Source organism: Neopelma chrysocephalum, unplaced genomic scaffold (assembly GCF_003984885.1).
Source record: "Neopelma chrysocephalum unplaced genomic scaffold, ASM398488v2 Primary Assembly neopelma1_68, whole genome shotgun sequence".
NCBI lineage: Eukaryota > Metazoa > Chordata > Aves > Passeriformes > Pipridae > Neopelma > Neopelma chrysocephalum.
In genome coordinates, this window is record NW_020897727.1 from 9,617,415 (window position 1) to 9,640,874 (window position 23,460).

The 23,460-nt window shown below is 38.8% G+C and overlaps 2 protein-coding genes across 5 annotated transcripts; one reads left to right on the forward strand and one right to left on the reverse strand.

The window, feature by feature from the left end:
• Positions 1–219: 219 nt before the first annotated feature.
• On the reverse strand, positions 220–9,351 carry CENPN (centromere protein N). The gene is made up of 11 exons (XM_027685221.1): positions 9,216–9,351; positions 8,433–8,622; positions 7,288–7,333; positions 6,507–6,563; positions 6,000–6,076; positions 4,326–4,502; positions 3,528–3,629; positions 2,914–2,971; positions 2,423–2,535; positions 1,701–1,824; positions 220–1,401 (listed from the first exon to the last, which is right to left on the reverse strand). The coding sequence occupies exons 2-11, from the start codon at positions 8,601–8,603 to the stop codon at positions 1,286–1,288; spliced, it is 1,041 nt and encodes a 346-aa protein (XP_027541022.1). The 5' UTR covers positions 8,604–8,622; positions 9,216–9,351; the 3' UTR covers positions 220–1,285.
• Positions 9,352–9,504: 153 nt separating this feature from the next.
• CMC2 (C-X9-C motif containing 2) lies at positions 9,505–23,454 on the forward strand. Of its 4 annotated transcripts, XM_027685236.1 has the most exons (5): positions 9,617–9,864; positions 11,968–12,133; positions 15,390–15,527; positions 19,474–19,545; positions 21,469–23,454. In XM_027685236.1, exons 3-5 carry the CDS (start codon positions 15,447–15,449, stop codon positions 21,541–21,543), a joined length of 228 nt encoding a protein of 75 aa, XP_027541037.1. In that variant the 5' UTR covers positions 9,617–9,864; positions 11,968–12,133; positions 15,390–15,446; the 3' UTR covers positions 21,544–23,454. The 4 variants fall into 4 exon arrangements, with proteins under 4 accessions (XP_027541035.1, XP_027541037.1, XP_027541036.1 ...); XM_027685234.1 differs by lacking the exons at positions 9,617–9,864; positions 11,968–12,133 and adding an exon at positions 9,505–9,609; XM_027685235.1 differs by lacking the exon at positions 11,968–12,133.
• The last annotated feature ends 6 nt before the right edge of the window (positions 23,455–23,460 follow it).

Below are 23,460 nucleotides of genomic sequence, written 5' to 3' on the forward strand. Positions count from 1 at the left end.
GTCTATCACACAAAACCTGGAATTCTTTCAGAATCCTAACATGAAGGATTTTGTCCAACTAAGATTTAAATCAGGTGGAATTCCTAAAAACCATATCACTAGCACATAGTCCTAAACTAACCTCTTTTAAAGTGTGAGTTATAGAGAAAAAAACCAAACCAAACATCAGTATATGATAAGTCATATTTCTAAGTCAGGCCAAACAAACTTTTATGAGAAGACTTAATTTACACGTTTATTTACAGTTTGAAAACAAAAACATGCTCATACAACCTCTCAAAACAAGGCTGCCTCTGAGCACTGAGGTATCCAAAGTGAATTGGAAATTCCACATTACACAAAGTACACACAAAACTGTCCAGGTAACAGAATTAAAGACAAACACTTGTACTCAAGAACTGAATCTTGGGATCAAATCCATCTCAAAAAACCAATGCAGCAACTATCTATACATTCCCAATTCTTTCCCAACTCCAAAGAACTCCAATGCAAAGCTGTTTGCATTAGTGACTGTTGCCATCTTGATCCTGCAATCCTTGTCCCCAAGCACAGAAAAGTGGCAACGTGCAAGGATTTCAGAAGGATCCAATATTAATTGAAATAGCCTAAAGAAAATATTGCCTGTTTCACTGTACTCCTCCAAGATAAAGTTTCATAAGACATCAATACCAAAGATAGATTTTTCCTTCTTAAGTATTTGTTATTTGCTGTTGCCCTTGGTGAGAAGGTCTTTGAAACTGAGTTAATATCCCCTGAAGCTGGATGGAAGCTTCTTACTGGCATTAATATTCCAAGAGTCCCTTTTTCCCTGTGCCCTGTAATGCTCTTTGAATACAAACTTTACCTATTTAGATAAAAACTTGCCTGACCTGCAGACAGGGAGTCCCACCCATCTGAACTGGAGCCACAATAAGAAGGGCCACCAACAATATGAGTGTCACCTGCAGCTCTGAGAGCAAACTGAGCAGCTACAGCTCTGTCATTGCACCTTCATTAAGCTTTAACTTCCCAAATACTATTAAAAATACAGTTAAGAGCAGTCATTACATTTAGATTTAAAATAACCACAATCTCTGTTTAAACTTTGCAATTGACTTTTTTTATTAGTCAAGGAAAGGGCTGATTTCTGTTAAAGAATAATTCAAAGAAGCCATAAGTTGGAAAAAAATTTAAGGTATTACCAAAGAATAAGTTGTTTTCTTAAAGTCTGTTTTAAAGTTTATGATGATTTAGATTAATATCAGGAAAAAACAAATGACATTTTTCTCTATGGCCCAGTTTAAAATTAAGGGCTTACAAAACTTTCTGGAAATAAACCTTTTTTCTCTCTTATTCTAAAATAATTCCTAGCTTTCTGTGTTATACATGTAAGGAGTGGAGAAAGTGGTGCATCAGCCATACCTGGAGAGAGAGATACAAATAATTACAGCTGTACTCAACCATTATTTACCTTTCATAAGTGTTATAAAACTAAACCACAAAACTAAACCCACAGCTTGAGTATCCATATACAAACTAGTAATTTTAAGAACAAAGTGTTATGCAGTTAGATATAAGTTTTTAAAGTGGTAACGTTTTTATTCTACCACACTCCTGTTTCTAAACAAACTATGAGGTTTCTCCCTTATGCAAGATATTTAAATTAAAAAAAAATTTTAAACAGGATTTTCCCCTCCATTTTATAGAGTTGGAACACTTACCTGCTGGTCCCAAGGATTTCAGTGATTCTAAAAGATGTGGACTAGAAAACTTGACCAGGCATCTGAATGGTTCTTTTTTATCCAAAACAGCCATTTCGGGACTACTTTTAAACATTGTCTCAAGCTGTTAAACACAAAATTGAACCAGGGAGTATAAGCAATGAATATATTTCCTTTATATGTTATTGTTTAAATGTAATATGCAATAAGACTGTTTCTCATTTGTAATGAATGTGATTCCAGCTGGAGGAATGTTGTAATAAAATCAGAGGGTGCCACCACGTGGCAGTTTTCTGCTGAAAGGAAGAGGCAGCTTGTTCAGTAATATTGTGAAACATTAAATATCTTTTAAAATTGCCAATATATCTGATCATCAGCTAAAATCTGTGCATCACTCAAGTTAATTATGGTGTTATATAGAGAATGAGCTTTGCACGTGCTTTAAATAACCCTCATTGCTCCTGCTCCAACACACTGCTGGTCCAAGTCTACCTTTATTACAAAAACAAGTCAAAATGCTGAGTTCATGAGGCTGAAATGTGACCTAAGACTGACCAAATCTCAATGCAAATCTGATTCTTAGAGAGCCTTTTAACTAATTTATGTTAAAATGTCCTCCTTAAAGTTTAAAAAAGCATAGTATTTCTTCAATTTGAAATTTAGCTTCACTACCGCTACATGAAAATCATTAAAAAAAAACCCAAATTGGTTGCTTTTATTACCTTATATTGTGCAAATTGGAGTATTGGTTGGGGACCATTACCAAAAGCTTCCTCGTTCAGTCTCTGGATTCTTTCTTTCTCACTTTTGTTTTCATGAATTATCCTTAAATCCACTGCAGGGCAAAAAAGTAGGGAAGAGAAAACAGAAAGACAACTTTGGCAGCTGCTGCAATGCTGTTCTTCTGATCAGATTATTCCAGTGAAAATTTGAAACTAATAATTTTAACAAATTCATCACCATCTTTTTTTCATAAGGTGGTTGTTTCTCTCACATTTTCAGTGCTTACCAAGAGAAAAACACAAACTAATGTGAGATACTGGGCATTGAGTGGTTTTGGTTTCCCAGTCAAGGGGAAATACTGACCTCTCCCAGTGCAGCCAGAATTATGGAACAAGGAATGGATAATGGAGTGGGAATGTAACATATGTAAACTTCCTATTATGAATCTCATTTCCCAAGGCAGCAGTAATGACATTTCAAATATACATACCACTTTCTGGTTCCACAGTCCTTCCTTGTAGAGGTTTTGGACAATAAGTTTGGAAGTTCTAAATGGAGAGAGAAAAAAAAATATTTTAGTTCACTTCCACTTTTAGAAGCTGTAGCTGAAAAGAACTTTATAGATTTCTTTTTACTTCTCAAAGTGAGTATTCTTCCAATTTTTGACCAGTACTAGAAGTCAGAAAGCCAATGTAATTTTGAGGAAAAAAAATGCCAGTCCTATGATATTTGTTAACAGTTCTCTATTTAAAAGTTTTACATGGACAAAGCAGACTAAGTACCCATTTTAACAGCCTTCAACTCATGGCTCTCAGAAGCCTAGGGAATGGTGCCAAAAAATCCTAGAACTGAATTGCTCATATAATTTTTAGCCTGAGTTTAGCCATCAGGAATAACAATAATAAAGAGTAGGTGGGATACCAAGTGATCTCATCCCCATGGTAATGTTACCTTCAAGAAAGGCTGTCCACCTCAGTAGTTCAATATTATTTTAACTTGATGGTCTCTTGGAAAAGGTGAATTTTCCCCCCTTCTAAGGGGTGAGAACTAGGCCTGAAACAAAAAGCAAGACTTATCTTAGGATTTACTTGTGAAGTGGCTCACCTGGCTATATCTCTTAAACACAATATCTTTAAGGGAGTTTAAACAATGACTTCGAAGCTCCATTTCACGGATCTCATGGTAATTGGAAGCAACAATCAGGGCCTTTAAATAAAAATTGAAATTGTTTTAACATCATTCTTAATCACCACTGTGCTTATAATATGTCAAAAATATAGTATTTCTAGACATTGTGATGTTTTTGTTTCAAGGTAAGCAACTGCCCTTTAACCAGAAGGATTCTCATATCCGAAAAAATGTTGCATAGTCTGTTATTAAACTCAGGTTAATATTTAAAAGCATTCACAGGATTAACAAGACAAACCCCATAGCCTTATCAGATGAAAAATAAACAAGCAGAACAATAAAATATTTAAATTACTACTGCAGAAGTTTGCTAAATAGAGAAAAAAAAAGACTACCAACACTGATCACAAGTTACCAGAAAATGTGTTTTAAAACTAATGAAGAGCATTCCCTGATGAGCTCAGGTGTTTAGTTCTTCAACTTAACCCTGTTGATGAAATATTCTTCAACTTCTATGAGACAATTTAATCAAATACTGCCTTACACTGTGCTAAGGAATTAGGACAATTCAGGATCAGTAAAAATCCCAGTGAACTGAATTTATTCGTGATGCACCGATCCAAAGATTTGGCTTTTGCCCCATTTTTATTACGAGGGAGAAAAAAAAAGAGAAGTAATTTAGTAAATTGTGTTAAGTGAGGAATCTGTACCCATCCTTTTGAAAGTTGTACATGGCTGTGGTGAAGGCAGGGTCAGAGCAGCTTTATTGTGTACCTGGCACAGCAGAGGCAAGTTGCTCTTGAGCACCGAGGCCGCAATGAAGACGTAGGGAGTCTGGGAATGGTACACGACATAGCTGGGCTTGTACTGGTTGGGTTGTCTGTAAGGGGTTCCCCAGGCAACTCTAATCCAGATGGCATTATCCTCATATTCCCTGAAGGTGATGGTGACCTGAGAGGAAAAGAAAAGCTTTGATTTACCAACATATTTCGGTGTCCGTAAAGATTTTCTTCTCTCTTAGCCCCAAATATCATTTAGTAAAGCGCTGCTTGAATAAGAAACAAAACCCACTGAGTGTGGTCAGGGTTGTATTTAAATCAAATTTCCACTGAAAAACAATAACCTCACCAACTGGGATAAAAAGAAGAATCACCTTTGGAACTCTAATATTACTTTTCTTCCCGTCAATATACATTTTCTTGGGAAGGGTGAAAATAAAAGCAGCTTATTACAAAACCCTTGATTTCTCCTTTGGGAAAATAACACCACACAAAGATGTCTCTTTAGATGGAGGGTTAGTGGCAATAATTCCAATATGTCCATTTTTGGAGAAACTAAACTTTTGGTCAACTTGTGATTTTAGACCCCAATATAATATTTATCACTGCTCAAGAATACACAATCAGAAGTCTGAAGATTCCCTTTCCTATTCTTGTAGATATGCTCCTTGTTTACTTCTTTCTACCTTGACTCAATCTGGGTGACTTTGGAGTGGAAAAACTTCCTTTAAAAACAAACCAACCAAACAACAACTCACTTTTTGACTGAGGCACAACTAGGGCATCAACTGTTGAAATTGCTGGGCCAACAACACTTCTCGAAGGTTTTGAGAAACTTTCTTTTTTAAAAACAAAAATATTGGAAGCTTTTCTTATAAGAGAGTGATGTGAACTGCAGACGATTGGCTGTGAGCCTGATTTGTGTTTGTTGACACAGGGAATGCACCAGGTGAGGGGGAGTGACACTGGGAATTAGCCAGAGGCATTTTCTATTACGTTGCCTAAATGAAACTGGTGAACTAAAGGAAGAAAAGGCTTCTGCAAATTGCTTAGTAAAAAAGTGAAATGAGAGTATTCCCTTCCGATTTTGTCCTTAGCACGCTCATTTCTGCAGTTTAGAAACTGCTTCTTGCTATTAACAGTACTTTTTCAGTCATTTTGTACAGAAATTCCAGAGCCAAGTTCTCACAGCCATCACAAAATGCCATTTCGAAACCACAACTAAAGGGAAATGAATACAATGTTGTTACTAATCTAAATTATAACTGAACTCTTTTGTCCTGCTTAATGGCTACTTCAAACTCCCTCTACACTGTTTGATAAGATTTTTATTGTGTGTTGTTGCTGAGTAACAGGCAAAGAAATATCAACTTACTGAGGCAACCTGTGCACTCAAACACAGCAAAGATTTGACAAGAAGACACCACCAATGCTGCTTTCCTTGAATTAGTCCCATTTTCAGACAAATTCACATTTTATTTCCCTCCAGCATAACTGTGAAGTTGCTAGAACAGACATGCAACACATTTTTCCTATTTCACATGCAGTTCTATCATTCCCAAATGAATAATTCCAGTTAATTTTTGACACAAACTGTGAGGAAAGGTTATGAAAACAACATAGTGACACCAGAGCTGTGTAACAAAACTCAGAATGGATTTATTCTTACGTTTTTCAAGGCTGACCGAAGTCTCCTTTTAAATTTCTTTTTGAAATCTGTTAAGTCAAAATATTCCAATTCTTCTCCTGTTACATGAGGAAAAAAGTCAACCCAGAAATAAGAATTGTCTGTAAAAGAACTAGTTCAGAGATGGTTTTAGTTTTGCTAAAAGAAAATTAAGGAGAAAAAGCTGAAGTTGCATAACTTTATACAAAACGTGTGTTAAGTCTGACCTTCATTATTGCTGTATAGAGAAAAGGTTAATATTTAATTAGTAGTCACTAATTTCTAATAATTGCTTGAGAAGTTAACAGAAAGTATTCTAAAAACATTAAAGATGTTGAAAAAACATTGAAAAATCCATACTAGACTGCAGTAAAATGGTCAAAATATCTCTACAGAAGAAATCCATACGAGACTATATTTATATTTAAAATGTAGGATACGAGGCAGCACAGCACTAAGTTGCTGAGAACTGTGGGAAGGAAGGAAAGAAAGCAAGGAAAGAGATTTTACCTGTTTTTCTCATCTGGTAAACACTCCACATTCTTTTGTTTTGGTAGATGTGGTTGTCTAAGAAAGATAGGAATTGCTCAATAACATAATGTATTGTCAAAAAGTAATTGGAGGAACAAAGAATTTTACAATACTCTTACAGGCAGGTTACTTTAAAAAAGATTACTTCTGATAATGGAATATAATTTAGTCAGTGTTCTTAAATTACCATTCACAGCAAACATAAAACAGTTTTTTTATTAAAAGAGATGGGAAGTTCTTTTGTCTCTCAATGAGCAGCCAATAAAAGGCATCTCTGAGGGTCAATGTTTAAGGAAAGGTTCACCCAAAGTGACCAAACTCAAATGTGTAGACTGTTAAAAGAAACCCTGAGATTTAAACTATTATATAAATAAGCTGTGAATTAATATTGGAGTGAAGAGTTCCAACTGAGGTATTTGCTGATAGTTTTGCCTCTGTCATTTCCTGTTGGGGCATGGAATTACTGGCTTTAGGGTTTGGTGCACACTAGAGACAAACCTGGATCTCTGCATTTATAACTGTGTGCTGGATGTGGGTTACAACAGTTTACATCTATTGGGACCTCAGAAGAAGCAAAAATGCTTCTGTTGATTTTGAGCTTTTTTTAAACAAGGTCACCTCCAATAAGATTCATCTAAAATGTGATCTGCTTACACCAAGTGCATCTGTGCTGCCCCACAGCAATCACTATGTAATTAAGGGCATTATCAAGTTACTAAAAAAAAAAAAAAAAAGCTATTTTAATTAATTTATTACTTACAAATGATGTCTAGAACAGCTGCTTGTTTTATGTCTGCAGAATTTTCCTAGAAAGAACCACAGTGCATGGTGAACTGCAGGTCCAGAATGCTCAATCACACTGCTTAGCATGTGAAAAATTTCAATATTGGTAGTTTAAATTACATTGCACTGGAGCCCCCAGCTCGTGCACTCTCCTCAAAGACACCACACCTGGTCCCAGGGTGCACACAACAGAATTTTGAGAAATCAAGAATGAAAACTGTTTCAGCAAGGTTAAAGTGTTCCTCTGCAGAAGCAGCAAGAACATGGCATGATGTACAAGCAATTAAAAAAATAATTAATGGGCATTTGTGACATAATGCAACACTGACTAGTATTTCACTGAATTTTAACATACTTGGTTTCTCCTTATTTAACCTTTACAGCGTGAAAAGATTTTTAAGAAACTTCATGACACAACTTGTTACAGATACAAATGTTTTAGAAACAAATGCTATTTTAAAATATGACATTTGCTATCTCAGGAGAATAACTTAATAGTTTCTCTCCTTTAATTTGATCTACGCTCCAGGTAATTAACCTTTGAGGATGAAATTCAAAAGGAAGGATTCAAAAAGTTATAGAATTCAAGAGATATTAGTAATAACTGTATCTGAGTTATGATATTATATATAAAGACTCCTGGTATATATAAAGATTCTTGGTGCACCAAAATCAGAGTTAGATCAGATAATTTTTTTTGCTTACAGTACACTGAATGGAAGTAATTCTAGCCAAGGAAATTTTTCAAACAAATCTGAGAAGTCTAAATAATATAAAGTACTGCTGTCATTACCCATATAAAATAGATTTAAATCAGGCCAGTGCAATGAGCCTTTATTTTACAACTTAGAAATACACCCATTTTTTAAAGATGCAACACACTGAGCTTTTATCTAACTTGTGTAATTTAGAGCTCGAAACATGTATTTTCATACTTAGTATGGGGCAGTTCTACACTCCTGTAAACCAGACAAAACTGATGATATTACCAGCTCAGGTTTGCATTTTACAGACTACAAACTGCCATTTGATGCTGTTTTAGGGCCAAAGATTAATTTTTTTTGATGGTGCTTCAATATGCATCCTGTCTGTCACTGACAGTCGCCAAAGGAGAGGATTTACCTCACAGAGTTGAACAACTTCTTGAGAAATGTTATCCTTTATCTGATGGAAGTTGAGAGTCTGCAGCTGTGCCTCTGAAAGAAAGTCCCATTTCTGCAGCATCATCTTGATTTCATCCCGTGGGATTTTTAGCACAGTTCTGCGGATATACTCAGCCACAGTTTCATCCATGATGGAGCCACCTGGAAAGCTGAAAGGTCAAGGAAGTTGAGACCGAGGCACGGGCAGGCTCAGGGGATTTGCTCCCTTTGAAGGTGCACAAAGCTGCACCTCGGCATGACTGGCAACACTTTGGTGTCAGTCCTAAACGTGGCACTACCAGAGACTTAGACACCAACAACAGCGAATTAAAACGCTTCTGCAATAACTTTCATAGAATCACTGAAGCGTAGAATATTCTGAGTTGGAAAGGACCCACAAAGCTCATCGAGTCCAACTCGTACCGAGTGGCCGAGAGCGTTGTCCAAGCTGTCCTTGAGCTCTGTCAGGGTTGGTGCTGTGCCCACTGTCCTGGGGAGCCTGTTCAGCGCCCGACCACCCTCTGGGGGAAGAACCTTTCCTTATATCCAGCCTAAACATCTCCTGACACAGCTCCAGCCATTCCCTCGGGTCTGTCACTGGTCCCCACAGAGCAGAGATCAGTGCCTGCCCCTCATGAGGAAGCTGCAAACCGCGATGAGTTTCCCCCTCTGAGCAAACCAAGTGCCCTCACTCCCGCCCTCAGAAGTTCCCCTCCCTGCCCGAGGCCTGGTGCCAGTCGAGGGACGGGCCGTTGGGTCTCACCCAGGGCTGTTCCTTCCTGTCCGGTCCGATAAGTGCCCTCAGACAGCGGGCACGGGCGCGCAGAGTGTCCCAGAACCAGCGGAGCAGCGGAACCGAGCGGCCCAACGCAGCCGCCCCTCAGCGCTCCCGCCCTGCCGGTCCGGGCCCCGCCGCGCACCGCCCGCCTTTCGAACCGGCTAATCAGACGCCGCGCCGGCCCCCGGCCGCCCAATCACAGCGCCGCCGGCCCCGGCTGCCCAATCACAGCGCCGCCCGCCCCGGCGCCGCGCGCGCCCTCCCGGCTGAGGCGGCTTCCGGCCGGGGCCGCCCGAGACACCGCGCCCGCCCCGCGCCGCGGCCAGTGAGTGAGGGGCGGCCTCGGGCGGGGCCTCAGGGAACCCTGAGGGAAAAGAAGGTGTGTAGGGAAACCTTCCTTCCTCTTCCCGTTGCGTTCTTCCTTCCCCACCGCCTGACCTTGGGGGTCCGGGTTCTGGGACCCTCCGCGCGCCGCGCGTCTTCCCGCGGGGCTCAGGGAGAGCTCTGGAAGGGCAGCTCTGAGAGGAGCGCGGGTCTCGCCGCTGTGGCTGCCGTCAGCTGCTGTCCGTGTGTCCGTGTGTGTCCCGCCGCTGTGTGAAGGCCTGCGAGCCGTGAGGAGCTGCGGACAGCGCGGGTTCGGGGGGACCCCCCGCCTTACCCTGGTAACAGAGCGGGTGCCCCGGCCCCTCGCACCCACCCCTTGGCACAGCCGTGTCACTTGGACAGTGTTTACTTTCTTTCTGCCTTTCGTCAGGGGCTCTGACTGCTCGAGAGAGGTCAGAGCCTGTGTTTTCCAGCAGGGAAGTGTGATCCTCCTGCTCTCTTTTCTTCCCTAGCTGTTTTACAGTAAGCTAGGAGATTCTGCTGGCAGCATTAGGGTTATACTGTTCTTTGGGGAATTCGTGAAATAGAGATGAAACGAAGCCTGGTCTGGTGGATGCAGCCAAAGTACAAGACCAACTGGCAAAACAGGAATTGGGTGACAGCACCTCGTCCTTATAGAATCATGGAATGGTTTGTGAGGGAAGGGACCTTAGAGATCATCTCATTCCAAGCCCCTGCCATGGACAGGGATACGTCCCACTGGATAATGCTTTACTTTTATGCTGCCTGGGTCTTGTCATTCTTGACTGCATATTGTTGTCCTCATAGGCATAGCAGGAATAGGAAGAGACAGCTTCAGTAATCTTTGATACAGTGTTATATTGTGCAGTGGTACTGGCTGTATGTCGTAATAAAAATATTCCACTAATTGTCCTGTAACTATGCTGATGTTTGTTGTGTGAATACAACCTTAAATAATTGCCAGGAAATGAAAATGCCTTCTTGTGCTTTACTCAGTCCTTTGTATTAGAAATAAAACTGTAGAAATTAGTTGATATTCAAGTTGGTGTTCAACCTGCTTTATTCATTAGGACTAACACCTTATTGCTTTACTAGGTGTGAAATCAGGTATGGTGTAGTTTTATCAGATAACTTATTACTAAAAGTAGCAGGTGAGCTCATTCTGCTGCTCTCAGGGATGTTGAAATGTTGGCAGAAAGTGGTATGAACCTCATTTATCAAAGTTTTTAAAAAATACTGGTTTTTAGGTTCAGGGAAAGTAAATGCAATCTACATAATTAAAAATATCTAAAAGTAAATATAATTGGCCCCTTTTGTATTTCCTTGCTATTTACAAGTCTTGATAGGTATGTTTCTAAATTACTTACCAGAATGGGGGAAATAATGTTGGAAAACAAGTGTGTAGTTTTAGAGACTGAAATTCAAGAGGTTATGACTAATTTTTGTAAGACTTGGCTAAAAGTGGTTTATTAAAGAGTTCCCTTGTGTTTTGAGATTGTGTGCATCAACTGTGATTTCTCATTTCTCTGAATGACTGATCCAAGTATTGGAAACTTGTCACCAAAAATACTTTGTGTATAAAAGGTAACAGTGGGAATGCAGAAGTTCTGCTGAAGTGACATGAATGATACCGTTGGGTGCGAAGCTGAATCCTTTTTTTATGCTAAAACTTTGTACAATCTCACAGAAAACACTAATGATTTGAGTAAACAGAGTTGTTTGGATTGTAAGTATTTCTTTCCAATGCCAAACAGAACAATACTATATAACTGAGAATTTAAGACCCCGAATGTTCGGTCTTACTCAAGTTAAACAGTGACATGAAGTGCAAAAGTAAATGTTAAACGTGGAGAGCGGCTCTTTAGAGGAATTAATTTGCTCACCCTTCCCTGCCGCGAGTCCATGTTCTGCTTTGCTCGGTTCTGCTGCCGCCTGGTGGGTGTTATTTGAGTGTTTGCAGCAAATGTTTGTGTTCTGTGGCACCGGGGAAAGCGAAGTTCTGCGTTTCTGGTTAAGGAGCTTCATGATCAGCAATGGAGGTGCTCAGGTGCAATTTTTCATCATCGGGGTCGGTAAACAAGGATTTGTGTTTTGCCTTAAGTCATTTTTCTGGGCAATATGTGAATTCGTGGTGGTTTATTTTTAACATTGACATTAGAAAGTTAAAAAAAAGTGACTGTTGTGTTCTTTTTAAGTGGTAAAATAACCAAAACTTGGTTTAAAAAGTAGTCTTGAAGACATGTTTAAGTGAAATATGAAAAAAACATCATATGGAAACAGTTGCCTAGATTTAAACCTTTTTTTCATGGTGATCCCTCAAGCATGGAAATATTAAGCATTAGGCTAATCAGCAACACTAAGGCAACCTAATTTAGTTTTCCTTCTGCATCAGGGAACTGGTTAGTTCACATTTATGGGAGATTCCAAGAAAAGCAAGGAACTTCTGTGGATTCCTGACGTGCTGACCTCCTAATTCATTTTGGGAAGTAGGGGGAATGTACCAAATCCCTTCTTTCAGCATATGGCCGGGTCCTTTTGCTGCTCTTTGCCTTAAGGAGGTCAGGAGGAGAAACTGCCACATGGAGAGAAATAAGCACTTGATCCTCAATTTTGGTGTCTAACAAGAGTGTGAATGAAATGCCTCCAGAGTTCTTTGCCTGTTCCTTTGGGACAGCCTTTGGTTTCTGCCCACTTGCTTGGCCTTTGTGGTTTTAATTTAACTTTGTAATATGTGTAGGTTCCTTTTGCACATTAATATTAAACATTTAATGTATTGAACATGTGTATAGATCAACTTTTGGATTAGGGATGAGTATCACTTCTTGATAATTTATGTGTTGATTCCTATTAGGAAATCTTAAGCAATTTGATATGCTTAGTGTCCAAGATTATTTATGCAAGGAATTATCTCATAATTTTTCAGAACAAAAATATTAGTATTGGCAGTTCAGTGTCATTGTCAGAGAATTGCTAGGTTTAGGCTTTTGATTTTTTGAGAAAGGATCTGGTTTATGTTGGAATATTATTAAAAAGAAGCTCAAGAAAGCAATAGCTTATCCTGTCCTTTCCTCATACACATTGTTTTTTTTCTTGAAACTCTTTGGTTTGTCAGAGTCATTCCCCTCCAGCAAAAAGATTTGAGCCTTCTGTGATCACCTACAGATCACTGTCTAATGTGACATTCCTAAACATCAACTTAGTATTGAGCACTGATGACACTGCTCTGTCTTAACTTTAGAAGTACTTAAAGGCTCCAGGGAAGGCTTCCATGAGCACCATAAAATGTTTTGTTACTTTATTCCATCGTAGCCTCCATGACCTGAGTGCCATGTCTGGTAATGGAACTCGAAAGATTCTAATACTGAATGTTATTTGAAAATTTCAGGAATGCTGATCTATGAACTGGTGTGGCAGTTGGGACCTTTGATTTGTAGCATCTGTCCTACAAGAGGTGCCATTGGAAAATGCTTTTGAGTTGTCAGAAGGTTTTAATTGCTGAAGTGGACACCTCACCATGTTTGTGACATGGATGGCTTTCACCCATGGTCTGAGAACAGTTTAGTAAATGATGGCAGTGATTATTCACCTTAGTTCAGAAATAATGAGTCTTTCCTTGAAGTGCCCCGTTTGACTTCCTGGCCTGTGCTGATGGGCATATTCCCTGTTTCTCTGGGACGCTGCTCCTGCTCCCTCCCTCCCGGACAGCCCCCTCGGGTGGCACTTTCAGGAAGCGCAGTCAGAGGCTGAATGATGAAGAGTTTTAATAATCATCTGGGTTCACACACGTTACAGTAAAGCACAGCCACTGAGCAGGTCACCCTCCCAAAGGAGCACTAACTCCAGTGCTATCAAAAACCTCCACTGATAAATTTAAAACATATTGACTTTGTGTGGCATGCAATCAAAAGCTGGTGGCAATAACACAGCAGGGTTCTTAATCACTTTGCTGTTCCAGTCGTGCTCCTGCTGTCATATTTCCAAAGGTTCATTTGTTAATTTGTCAGATAGAACTTGTACAGTCTCCAACAACTTCTGTGCTAAGAGTAAGTATGGTTTAATATTAAACTTCCAGATAGTATGGGGGAAGATTTTTGGAAGAAATCACTACATGTGTTCACAACATTATGTGGAACATATTCTCGTGGTTCTCAAGAGGCTTTTAAATTGTTTGGAATTTTAAAATTTAGTTTGCTTGTGGGAATCTAACTCTTGTTAAGCTGAGCACACGATGGGAAGTACTGGGTACCTTAGTGTATGTACCTCTTCAAACTGACTATATTCCTTGAGCATCCTAAAAATAGCAGTGTGGATTTTTGCTGCCAGCACTGCAGCTGAATGAGGAGATTTTGCAATTGTAAAATCTGACCACTGGCTACTTGTATTTGTCTGGTCTGTTCAGCTGGAGCTTTAAGACAGTGATGGCTGTTTAATACAAGCTGTAGTGGTGTTTGCCTGATGTATTGCAGCTGCAAAGGTGATTTCCTTGGGAGAAGAGGGAATGACAAAATACTAAGTAAACAAACAAACAAACAGGCATCTCTTTAATTCAGTGGCAGTATGGACCATACAAGTAGAATTTTGCCCATTTGCCCTGGTATGAACTGGACTTTCCTCCTCCCCTCCCTGGTGCAGTGATTTTCCACAGCAAAGATGTCACTTTATTTCAGCAGCTACCATGTGACACCTTCATCCTCTTCAACAAAAGAACTTTAACGTTACGTCTGGGGATATTTTTTTTCCTCAGTGGGAGGTAATACAAAATTTTATTTCTAGTATGAAATTTGCTCCTGCACCACAGAATCCTGCAGGAAAGGACCTGGGGGTCCTGGTTGATGTGAAGTTAAAACCTGACTTAGCAGTGCAGCCTTGCAGCAGCCAAGGCTGGTGGCTCCCTGGGCTGGGGTAGAAGCATCGCTGGCACATCAAGGGAAGTTATTATTCCCCTCTCCTTGGCAGTGTTGAGGCCATGTCTGAAACACTGTGTTCTCTCTGGTTCTGCAGTCTAAGAGAGATGATAAAACCCAAATCCAGCAAAGGGGAAGCTAAGAGGGTCAGGAGTGTGGAGCAGCTGATGGATGGGATGAGGTTCAAGGAGCGAGGCTGCTTTGGTGTTCCAGAGAGAAGACTTGAGGGCAACCTAAATGCTTCCTTCCACTGGCTGAAGGAGTTGGGATTCATGTAGAAGCCAAATCCAGTTGCTTTTCAAAGGAGAACAGTGAAAGAGCAAGAGGCAACAACATGGAGTTGCAAGAAGGGACATTCCAATAGTGCATAATTAAAAAAAAGAATCATTACTCTTTTGGTGAAGTGATTAAGTATTGGTTTTTAAAGCATCACCAATGTTTGGTTAGGACTTATTAAAAAGCCTGTGAATAACTAAAAAAGGTGCCAGTTCTCAGAGTGCTGTAATGAAATTGCATTGTGCTTCCTGTTCTTCAACTTTGTAGAAGGTAGAAAGAAAATCCCATACACTTCACTTTGTTAAAGTGAGAAATCAGAAAATTGAAGTAGGAAAGTGAAAATATAATCTGCAATTCAAGAAAGATTAATGCTGCTAGAGAGTCCCTGAAAATGAAAATCCCAACAGTGTGCTTGTGTCCATGATAACCAAGATGATAAACTTCTAGTTGACTTTTAAAATTTGGGCTGTGTAGAAGATCAGACATGTGCTGGGTTTAATAACTTTAACCGTGTAATATAAATTATACATATTAAGCTGCATTTTGATCTAAAATATATTTTGTTTGAATACTGCTGATAATATGTGTTAAAATCAAGCTTTCTGGTTATACTTTCACATTTTAATGTTGGCAGGTGGAAATTTTTCTCGGATTCTTGTCCTTGTGCTGCTAAAATCATCCCTAACTAAAGATGCATCCAGACCTGTCTCCTCATCTGCACACTGAAGAGTGTAACCTAATTATCAGTCTGCTCAAGAAGTGTCACAGGGAGGTAAGGAGTGCTGAGCAGAGAAAAGAGTGGGTGGGTTGGGGAAATGAGTGTCAGATAAATTAGTGAGAATATTACATGATCACAAAGAGCAAACCCTTCCCTAGGCAGAACAGCCATGAAATGGAGCTGGTGTGTTTTCACTGAAGAGGTATCTGATGACTGTGTGTAAAATCTTGCCAGTGATTTCTTTAGGAAATACAACATGCCTTAAAATTTCCTGTGCTCCAGCTTGATACACAGGGACCTATTTTAAGGACTGAAATAACTTCTGCACCTTTTAGTACTGTGTGCCCCTCAAAAAAACAATAATAAAAGCAACTTCAAATGTCCTCTTTTTGTGTGGTCATGGCATTTTCATATTCCAGCTGTCCCTGGGGCAGATGTTCCAGTCTGTTGTGAGCAGATGTGTTGCTGGGGATCCCAACATGCCTGGAGAGCTAATTGGGAATTACTGTTTGACTTCATCTTCTTCATAGGCACCTTCAATACCCAAGGATTGGAAATGCTAAATTGTCTTCAAGGCTCTTCATCGCTTCAAGGTGATGGAATCTTCATCTCACTTGTTTAAAAGCCTCTTCTTTTAAGATCTGCTCTGTAGTAAATCTGTAGATGTAGAAGACTCATCCCCACCAATGAAAGCTTTATTGCAGTGGTGTTGCAGTGGTGTTGGTTATTTTCCCAGTACACTCTAAATGGATGTCTGGGCAGATACCTTGTTGTATTATTGCATGCAAAAGTTAAATTTCATAGTTGCTACTGAGACAAAACTATATTTAAGTGGTTGCTACTGAGACAAAAGTATATTTAAGTGTTGACTATGAATGTGAAAAGTGATTTACACACAATCTAAAATATTTTCACCTCTGTGTTCAGATACGATGTTGATAATTTTTTCTAATGCAGTTATCCATAAATTCTAAGACAATACATATGTTAGCTTTACTGTTTTGAGCAGAACGGTAATTTTTTCTTTTCAAAAGTCATTACAGAATGAAAACCAAGGCTGATAATACACAAAATGTGAGAGATCTTTTACGTGAAAGAGGCATAACAACATCGTTGCAAGATTTTATAGTAGCTAAAGTAACATATTAAAAAGCTTTTCCAGTACCACACTTTATGATTCCTAAATCACAACAATGAAGGGAGCAGAGCAACTAAAATTGCAGTGAGTGTGGTGGGGTGGCTTTCAGTAATTTGAGACATTGTATAGACTTTCTTTCCTTTTTTAGTTGATTTTTTTTTTTTTTTAGGTACCAACATTAATGTTGTAGTGTAGTAAAAGTGTAGTAAAAGCTGGAATTCAGTGAGAAGACTCTTCTTGTACATTAACCACTATAGGATCAAAAACGGTGCCAAATAAAATGATCATCAGTCAAGAGGAGGCAGTAAATAATATAAATAATAGCCAGTATATAAAATTAAAATGTTGTAATTATTTTTTCATCATTGTCAAAAATCCAACCAGGAAAGAAAATACATTCACATTTATCCTGCTTTTTGGTATCTACTTAGTTGGGCTTTCTGTGCCTTGACTAGGAGAGCAGCAATATTGATTTACTACTTGAAAAGTAATGGTTGACTGTTTTGTTGTTTGGGGTTTGGGTTTTTTTGCTTTAAATGCATGTCAAGATACAAGTGTCGTGGGCTTGTTGTATAATGTAGCTTATTAGACTGCCTTGAGAACAGAACTAATAGGTGCACTTGAATTCCTTGGCAGCAAGTGTTTCCAAAGAATCTATGGCAAATTTGACTTATGAAGGGACCAGGAGCAGCAATAATAGCCATGCACAGGATTATATTCTCTTGGGTTTGTTTGAAGTTGGTCTTTACATGAAGAGAAATGACTTTTGTCAGTCTTGTGCTCAGCTGTGAGAGGATATTTGTGCTGGCAGTCTCAGAACAGGAAGGGTGAGGATGGCTCCTTTCACACTCACTTGAAAGGAAGCAATACTTTTTCATCTGAAATTCAAGGGGAATGTACTGAAATATTCTTTTTAAATTGAAGTCACTGAAATCTGAACTCGGTGATCTTAATGAGTAATTGGTGACTACTTCTGTTTTCTGACAATGCCAACATGTCCTAGGGACCTTCATCTACAATTTAAATTACTATTCCTCAGGGATGAAAAGCATTATTTTTTTAATTGGGTGTCCTGTATGTGTATTTTCACAACAGTCAATTTGATTTACTTTATTCCTAATCTAGAACCTGCCCTGTATATCAGGTTTTGCATCTAGTGAGGAGAGGTTAATGGGATTCCTATTTGATGTCACTATTTTGATTTTTTAATAACTCCACTCTGTTGCCAAGTATGTGCTTTATATAGACTTAATTTTTACAGGTGGGAGCTGAAAGAAATGCATATTGTCTTGCAATTGTATCACTTTAATAGGTGTAATAACTATTTTTGAGAAACTGATTCTTTTTTTCCCCTCATAATCTGAGCCAAGAAGTGACATCTTAGGAATCTGGTTAAATAAACATAAATGAAACTGCTGCATAGTCAGAGTGGAGTTGGCTTGAAATGTGAGCATTCACCTTGAGATTTAACATGCAGGTATGGGAGCAGAATACAGAATTAAATCTGTATTAGCTGAAATGAAAATGTTGTAAAAGCCAGATCAGTGTGCAGTGAAGTGACCATTTATTTCACTCAACTGCTTCAGAGTCACCTGATGCCCTTTATAAAGCAGAGAGGTGTAAACAAGCTAATTATAGCACTGCTAGAGTTAAGTGTTTGTCATAATCTTTATTAACCCACTCCTGCTTCCAGTCATGTTCTATTGGCTGAAATCTTGGCCCCTGTTTGAATCCTTACCAGTGTTCCTGTAGCCCCTGTATAAATCCACAGCTCCTCAGCTGTGGAAATGCTTGGAGGTCTCCCCTGAAATATAGAAGTGATTTCATTCTCATCTGTTTTGTTCTTCCTGGTCTTTTTTAAAATTCATTACTTGTGTACAAGATTGGCTGAGTTGTCTCCACTGATTGTGTAGCTGCAAATATCTACTGAAACCTCCACTCCTTCAGATCTTCTAAATCACTTGGCTGCTCTGCTGCCAAATTCCATCATGAGATTCTGTGGCATGGCAGGAAGCATCCCTCTGAAGGAGCAGTCCTAGAAGCAGGAATTCTGGGAGTGATTTGATGGCTGATAATATGGAATTGCTTCAGGAAATCCTTCCTAGTAGGACAGATTTTTATGGTGGATATCATCAGGATAGCTGGGAATGCCCAGGAGGACAAGGCCTGCAGTTTTTCAGAAGCTAAGGAACACTTAAATATGTGTAAGGCCCACAGTAGAGCTGTGTCATAAAGGTGGTAATTGCATCTTATTTATTAACCTCATGATCTGGAGAAATTTAATCCCCCATTTTTTTATACTGATTCTAATGTTTCAGTCAATTAAGCCCAATGCCTACAATTTCTGCAGTCAATTAAGCCCAATGTCTGCAATTTCTGGAATAACAACACATCCCTCATGTGGTTGGGATGATGGAGCAGGAAGTCCTTTGACTCCCTAATCATGAAGAAATAATAAAAACCAAAGCAGGGAGGACGTTGCATTTTTATCACAACCTGGAGTTCAGAATATTTATTTTTGGTCCATTATTCAAGGCAGTGTGAGTGAGAGTTGTAAGACTGACTTCTAGATCCATAAAATGTATGTTCTACATTTAGACTTAATAACTTGAGCCCTTGTTTAGTCTGGTTGTACAACATGGGCAGTACCTTCAACCTTTACCAAGGTGGGGCTGGCTCAAGTGAGGGTCAGGATTAGCTCTGAATTTCTGGCTACTCAGGGAAAAAGTTACCAAGCATCACTTTTCACAAAAAAAAGGAAAGCAAAAGAAGACCAGGATACGTTGAAAAATGCAAGAAATTTAGAGCTTCAGAAGAAGAAACCTTTGAACTGTCATTTTGTTTTTCTCCCTAACTCATCAGCACAACATCTTGAAATTTTTTGGCCACTGCAACGACATCGACCGTGAGATGAGGAAGTGCTTAAGAAAAGAGGTAAGAAATAAATATACAGTGAGTTTAATGTTTAATAAAAAACAGGACAGGACTTGAGTTGCTTTTTACAAAGTAGCACAAATCAATAAAAGTAACCACGTTCTGCTGTGGGCATTTCAGACCAAATTTAAACTTCTTTTGATAAATTTGTCAAGTAAAATCTGGCTTTGACAAATGGAGTGGTGTATTTTTTGATACACGAAAATAGGCAAACACATGTTTTACCAAAACAAATGCTGCAGACAGGAACTGCCACTTCACAGATTGCTTCTGAGCTTTTTCTGAATTTTTTTTTTTAGTAGTGGTATTTGCACAGAGTAGGATATGAAGCAGTAATGGTCACTTCTGTATGAGTAACGTTTGCAACTGAAGTCACTTGTATTGACTGAAAATACTTAATGAGTTGCTGAGTTAGACCCTGGATGAAAATACTGCTGTACTACGTCTGCAGATATGAAAAAATGAAGATTCCAGGAGTTTAAGTGGATTTACTGTCTCAATGGGCAGGTTTTCAGAAGAGTGTCAACTGATCTTTACATTCATGGTTGTCAGGCCTACATGACAGAAGGCAGAAATGAACTTTTCACACACCTCTTCACTTGAAATTGCACTTTCTGATTTTGACATAAATTTCACAATTGTAAAAAGTTTCTTTCCGTGTAATCTTATTAATCTTATTTTTCTTCCATTGAAACCTTTACATTAAAGGGGTTCTTGATGAGTGTATTTGTCTGCCTTCTTAAAATGTGGCTACATTGATATGCCATTACTAGGAAGCCCCTGAAAGGCTGTTCACGAGTATTGAATGTAGCTTTGTAAATGTAGCTTTTAAAGATCCATTGTTCTCATTCTACATAAAATCATGGGTGAGTTATTGAAAAATTAAATATTGGCATGGGAAAAAGTTAAGCATTCTGTAAATGTTAAGTAATGTTTCAGGTCATTATCTCAGTTATAGACCAATCAGTATAATGGATGAAAAACTGCAAATCCTTTCCAAAATCAATTTCCTTAGTAGTTTATTACATTATATAGAGAATTGGGCATTTGTGGGTTTCTTGGGTTTTAGTCATGATACTGGTTATTAAAAAATTGAACAAATATATGCTCTAACTTAAGGACAAGAATAATTTGCTTCTCATGAAATATATATCAAGTCGTGCATTGATTTTTAATTTTTCATTTCTTTTAGCCATGAAAATGTTTCCTTTTTGGTTGCAATGAAAGAAAGGCTCTTCCAAGCTTCTGCTAGTGCAGGGGCAGACTTGAAAGCATGGTGGTCTTACACATATATCTAAACTGTGAAAGCTTTCTTGATTCCATTTTACATTTTAAGTGGAATCCTGGAGCCCTGTCTCTGTTGTGCTTCTTGTTTAAACCATTAAAAAAAACCCCTCAAATGCCTTCCCTCGTTCAACCCAAATTTGCCTTTGTTCCTTTCATCTTGGTATACTCTTTATCTGTGTGTTTAATTGATGTCCAGGATCAAAAGTAGCCCAAGTCTGATGACAAATCCATGCTTCAGAAGGCAGACACACATTAATCAGTATTTTAAGAGGAAAAGAGCCTGACCTGTGCTCTAAAGTAGCACCAGGGCAACTTTTTGCCCAGTGCACGTGTGAAGTGTCAGATGTAAAATCGCTGTATAATTAAGTTCCTTCTTAAGATTAACTGAATCTTCTTTATTAAAATATTCTAATACTCTTTAGGTTAATAACCTCAAACTTGGAAACGTGTATTTTAATGGAGTAAATGTAAATTTCAAAGTAAAAATGAACCTATATGTAGATATTACCAAGAGCTGTCTGTCTAATGCATCAGTTGAATATATTATTTCTGTTCCTGGGTAATAAACACTTTTATATTTGACACATCTGTCTAATGATGGCAGCTGATCTATTAATTTCCTTCTCTGTCTTGCAGTATGAAGAAAACAGGGCCATGAACCGGGTGAAACGACAGAGTGTAATTAATGCTCACAGGAGCCCAGAGAATTGAGCTGGGCTGGGGCTGGGCAGCTGCAGCTCCTCAGGGACATTCACTTGGAAGTTGACAGAACACTTCTGTTCCATCACCAGTGGTTTGGGAAAGGGTTAAAAATATGATTGCACCTGCTACACACTCATTCCCAGCAGGCAACCAGTGTGGAAATAAATAAATATAATAGATCGCTCACAACTTAATTTTTGACCTCTAAAAGAAAACTATTGTGGCAAGTCTTTGTTCTGACGTAGTTTTATGATTGTTAATGAGAAATTGGTGTGTGTGAAGTGCTATGTGTTCAAGGCTGCTGTGTTCCCCAATTTGTGCTGAATTGCATTTATTTCCTTGTGTTTAGCAGTTTCTCCTTCATTCCTTGGGTTTTGTGTGGGTTTTTTTGTTTGTTTTTCATTGCAAAACACTGAATGACTTTTTCCGTCGCTCTTTGTAGCGTTGTGATAACAGTTCTTGAATGGATTAGGAAAAAGAAATTTTAAACAGATGTGGCTTGAAATTGGAAATTTCCTATCAAGGAATAATTGGAGTTCTAGTATTTTTATTGGAGCTAAAAGGATGCAACCACTGTCTTCAGCTGAGGAGATTAAAAACCCTCCCTGCCAACCGTGTGCACAGCGTAGGCTGTTGTAAGACAATTTGTTCATCATTCCCAAAGCAAGCGGCTTTAGAGACTCCGAGTGGAACATTTCCAGGGATTTACAAAGCTTCGCCTTGATTTTTGTTGAGCGCAATCAATGTGTGCTGAGTGATTTTTTTTGAAGAGGAGCACTGCCAAAAATACAAGCTAAACAGCTCTTCCATATTCCCCGGGACAAAGGGGAAGTTACGACTCTTGCAGTCGAAGAAAGCCGAGACTGGAGTGAAAGGAAGTGTAACTTTGCCTTTCAGGTGGGCAGGAAAACTCATATTGTGTTCCCAAGTTGCCTCTTAAGCTGTTTATTTGCCATCAGACTGCATCAACAAGTCACTGAATTCAGATTTCACGTCAAAACATTCACTGACTTGTCCTGTGATGGAGCTGCTGCTTCTCTGTGTGTCTGCTGCATTCACCTTGCTTTTAAATAACGCCTCTGTTCTGCCAAGCAACAAAAGACTGTTTTAAAAAAAATTAATTTTATTCAGGCAAATATACAAAGTGTCTGGAAACCTTTTGAAAAAAGGGTGCCTGTTCTACAGTGAGCTGTATGGTTTGTTGTAAGAACCATTGTTGATACTCAATCTTGAAAGTGGTACATGCCCCTAGTTTTGGAAGAAAACTATATTTTGTGATCTCTTTTGAAATGTGAATTATTGTATTTATTTTTCAATACCTGGATGGACCCAGTTAAATTGGTAAAACATAACCACAACTGTTTTCAGTGAAAGTTCCAAGAAAAGCTGAAGGAATGGTTTCTGCAACTTCATGTGCTTTTTGCTTTCTTAGAACAAGTAAATGATGCACTGTTTGATTTAATAGGTGAATGGCTGGAAGTGCTGCAGCCTTTATTGGTATTTTTCTGAGTATTTTCAAAGAATATTTTATAGAGACCCCCCCCATTTGGGAACTCTGCATCCCTGATTCTTCTTCCATTTGAGATGACACAACCTACTTCAGGCAAGCTCTTAAATAGGATTTGTAGTCTTTAAGTAAATAAATAAACGGAGAATTGTTCCAGAGATTAGGTTGAGAGGCTGACATCTGAGTGCAGAAGCACTGAAGCTTTTGTTTCTTTCATCAGCTTCTGTGAGCCCCGATCTTTCACACAGCAACAAAACAAAAATCCAAGAGCCACTTAACACAGCTCATTAGTCAGAATCATGCTTTCAAAGATCAATGTGCTTAGTGAATGAAAGACCAAATGGAACACACAATTTCTATTGATACTTTGAACTACATTTAGCAATAATTCTATTTTACAGATAAGCTTTGTTTACTTA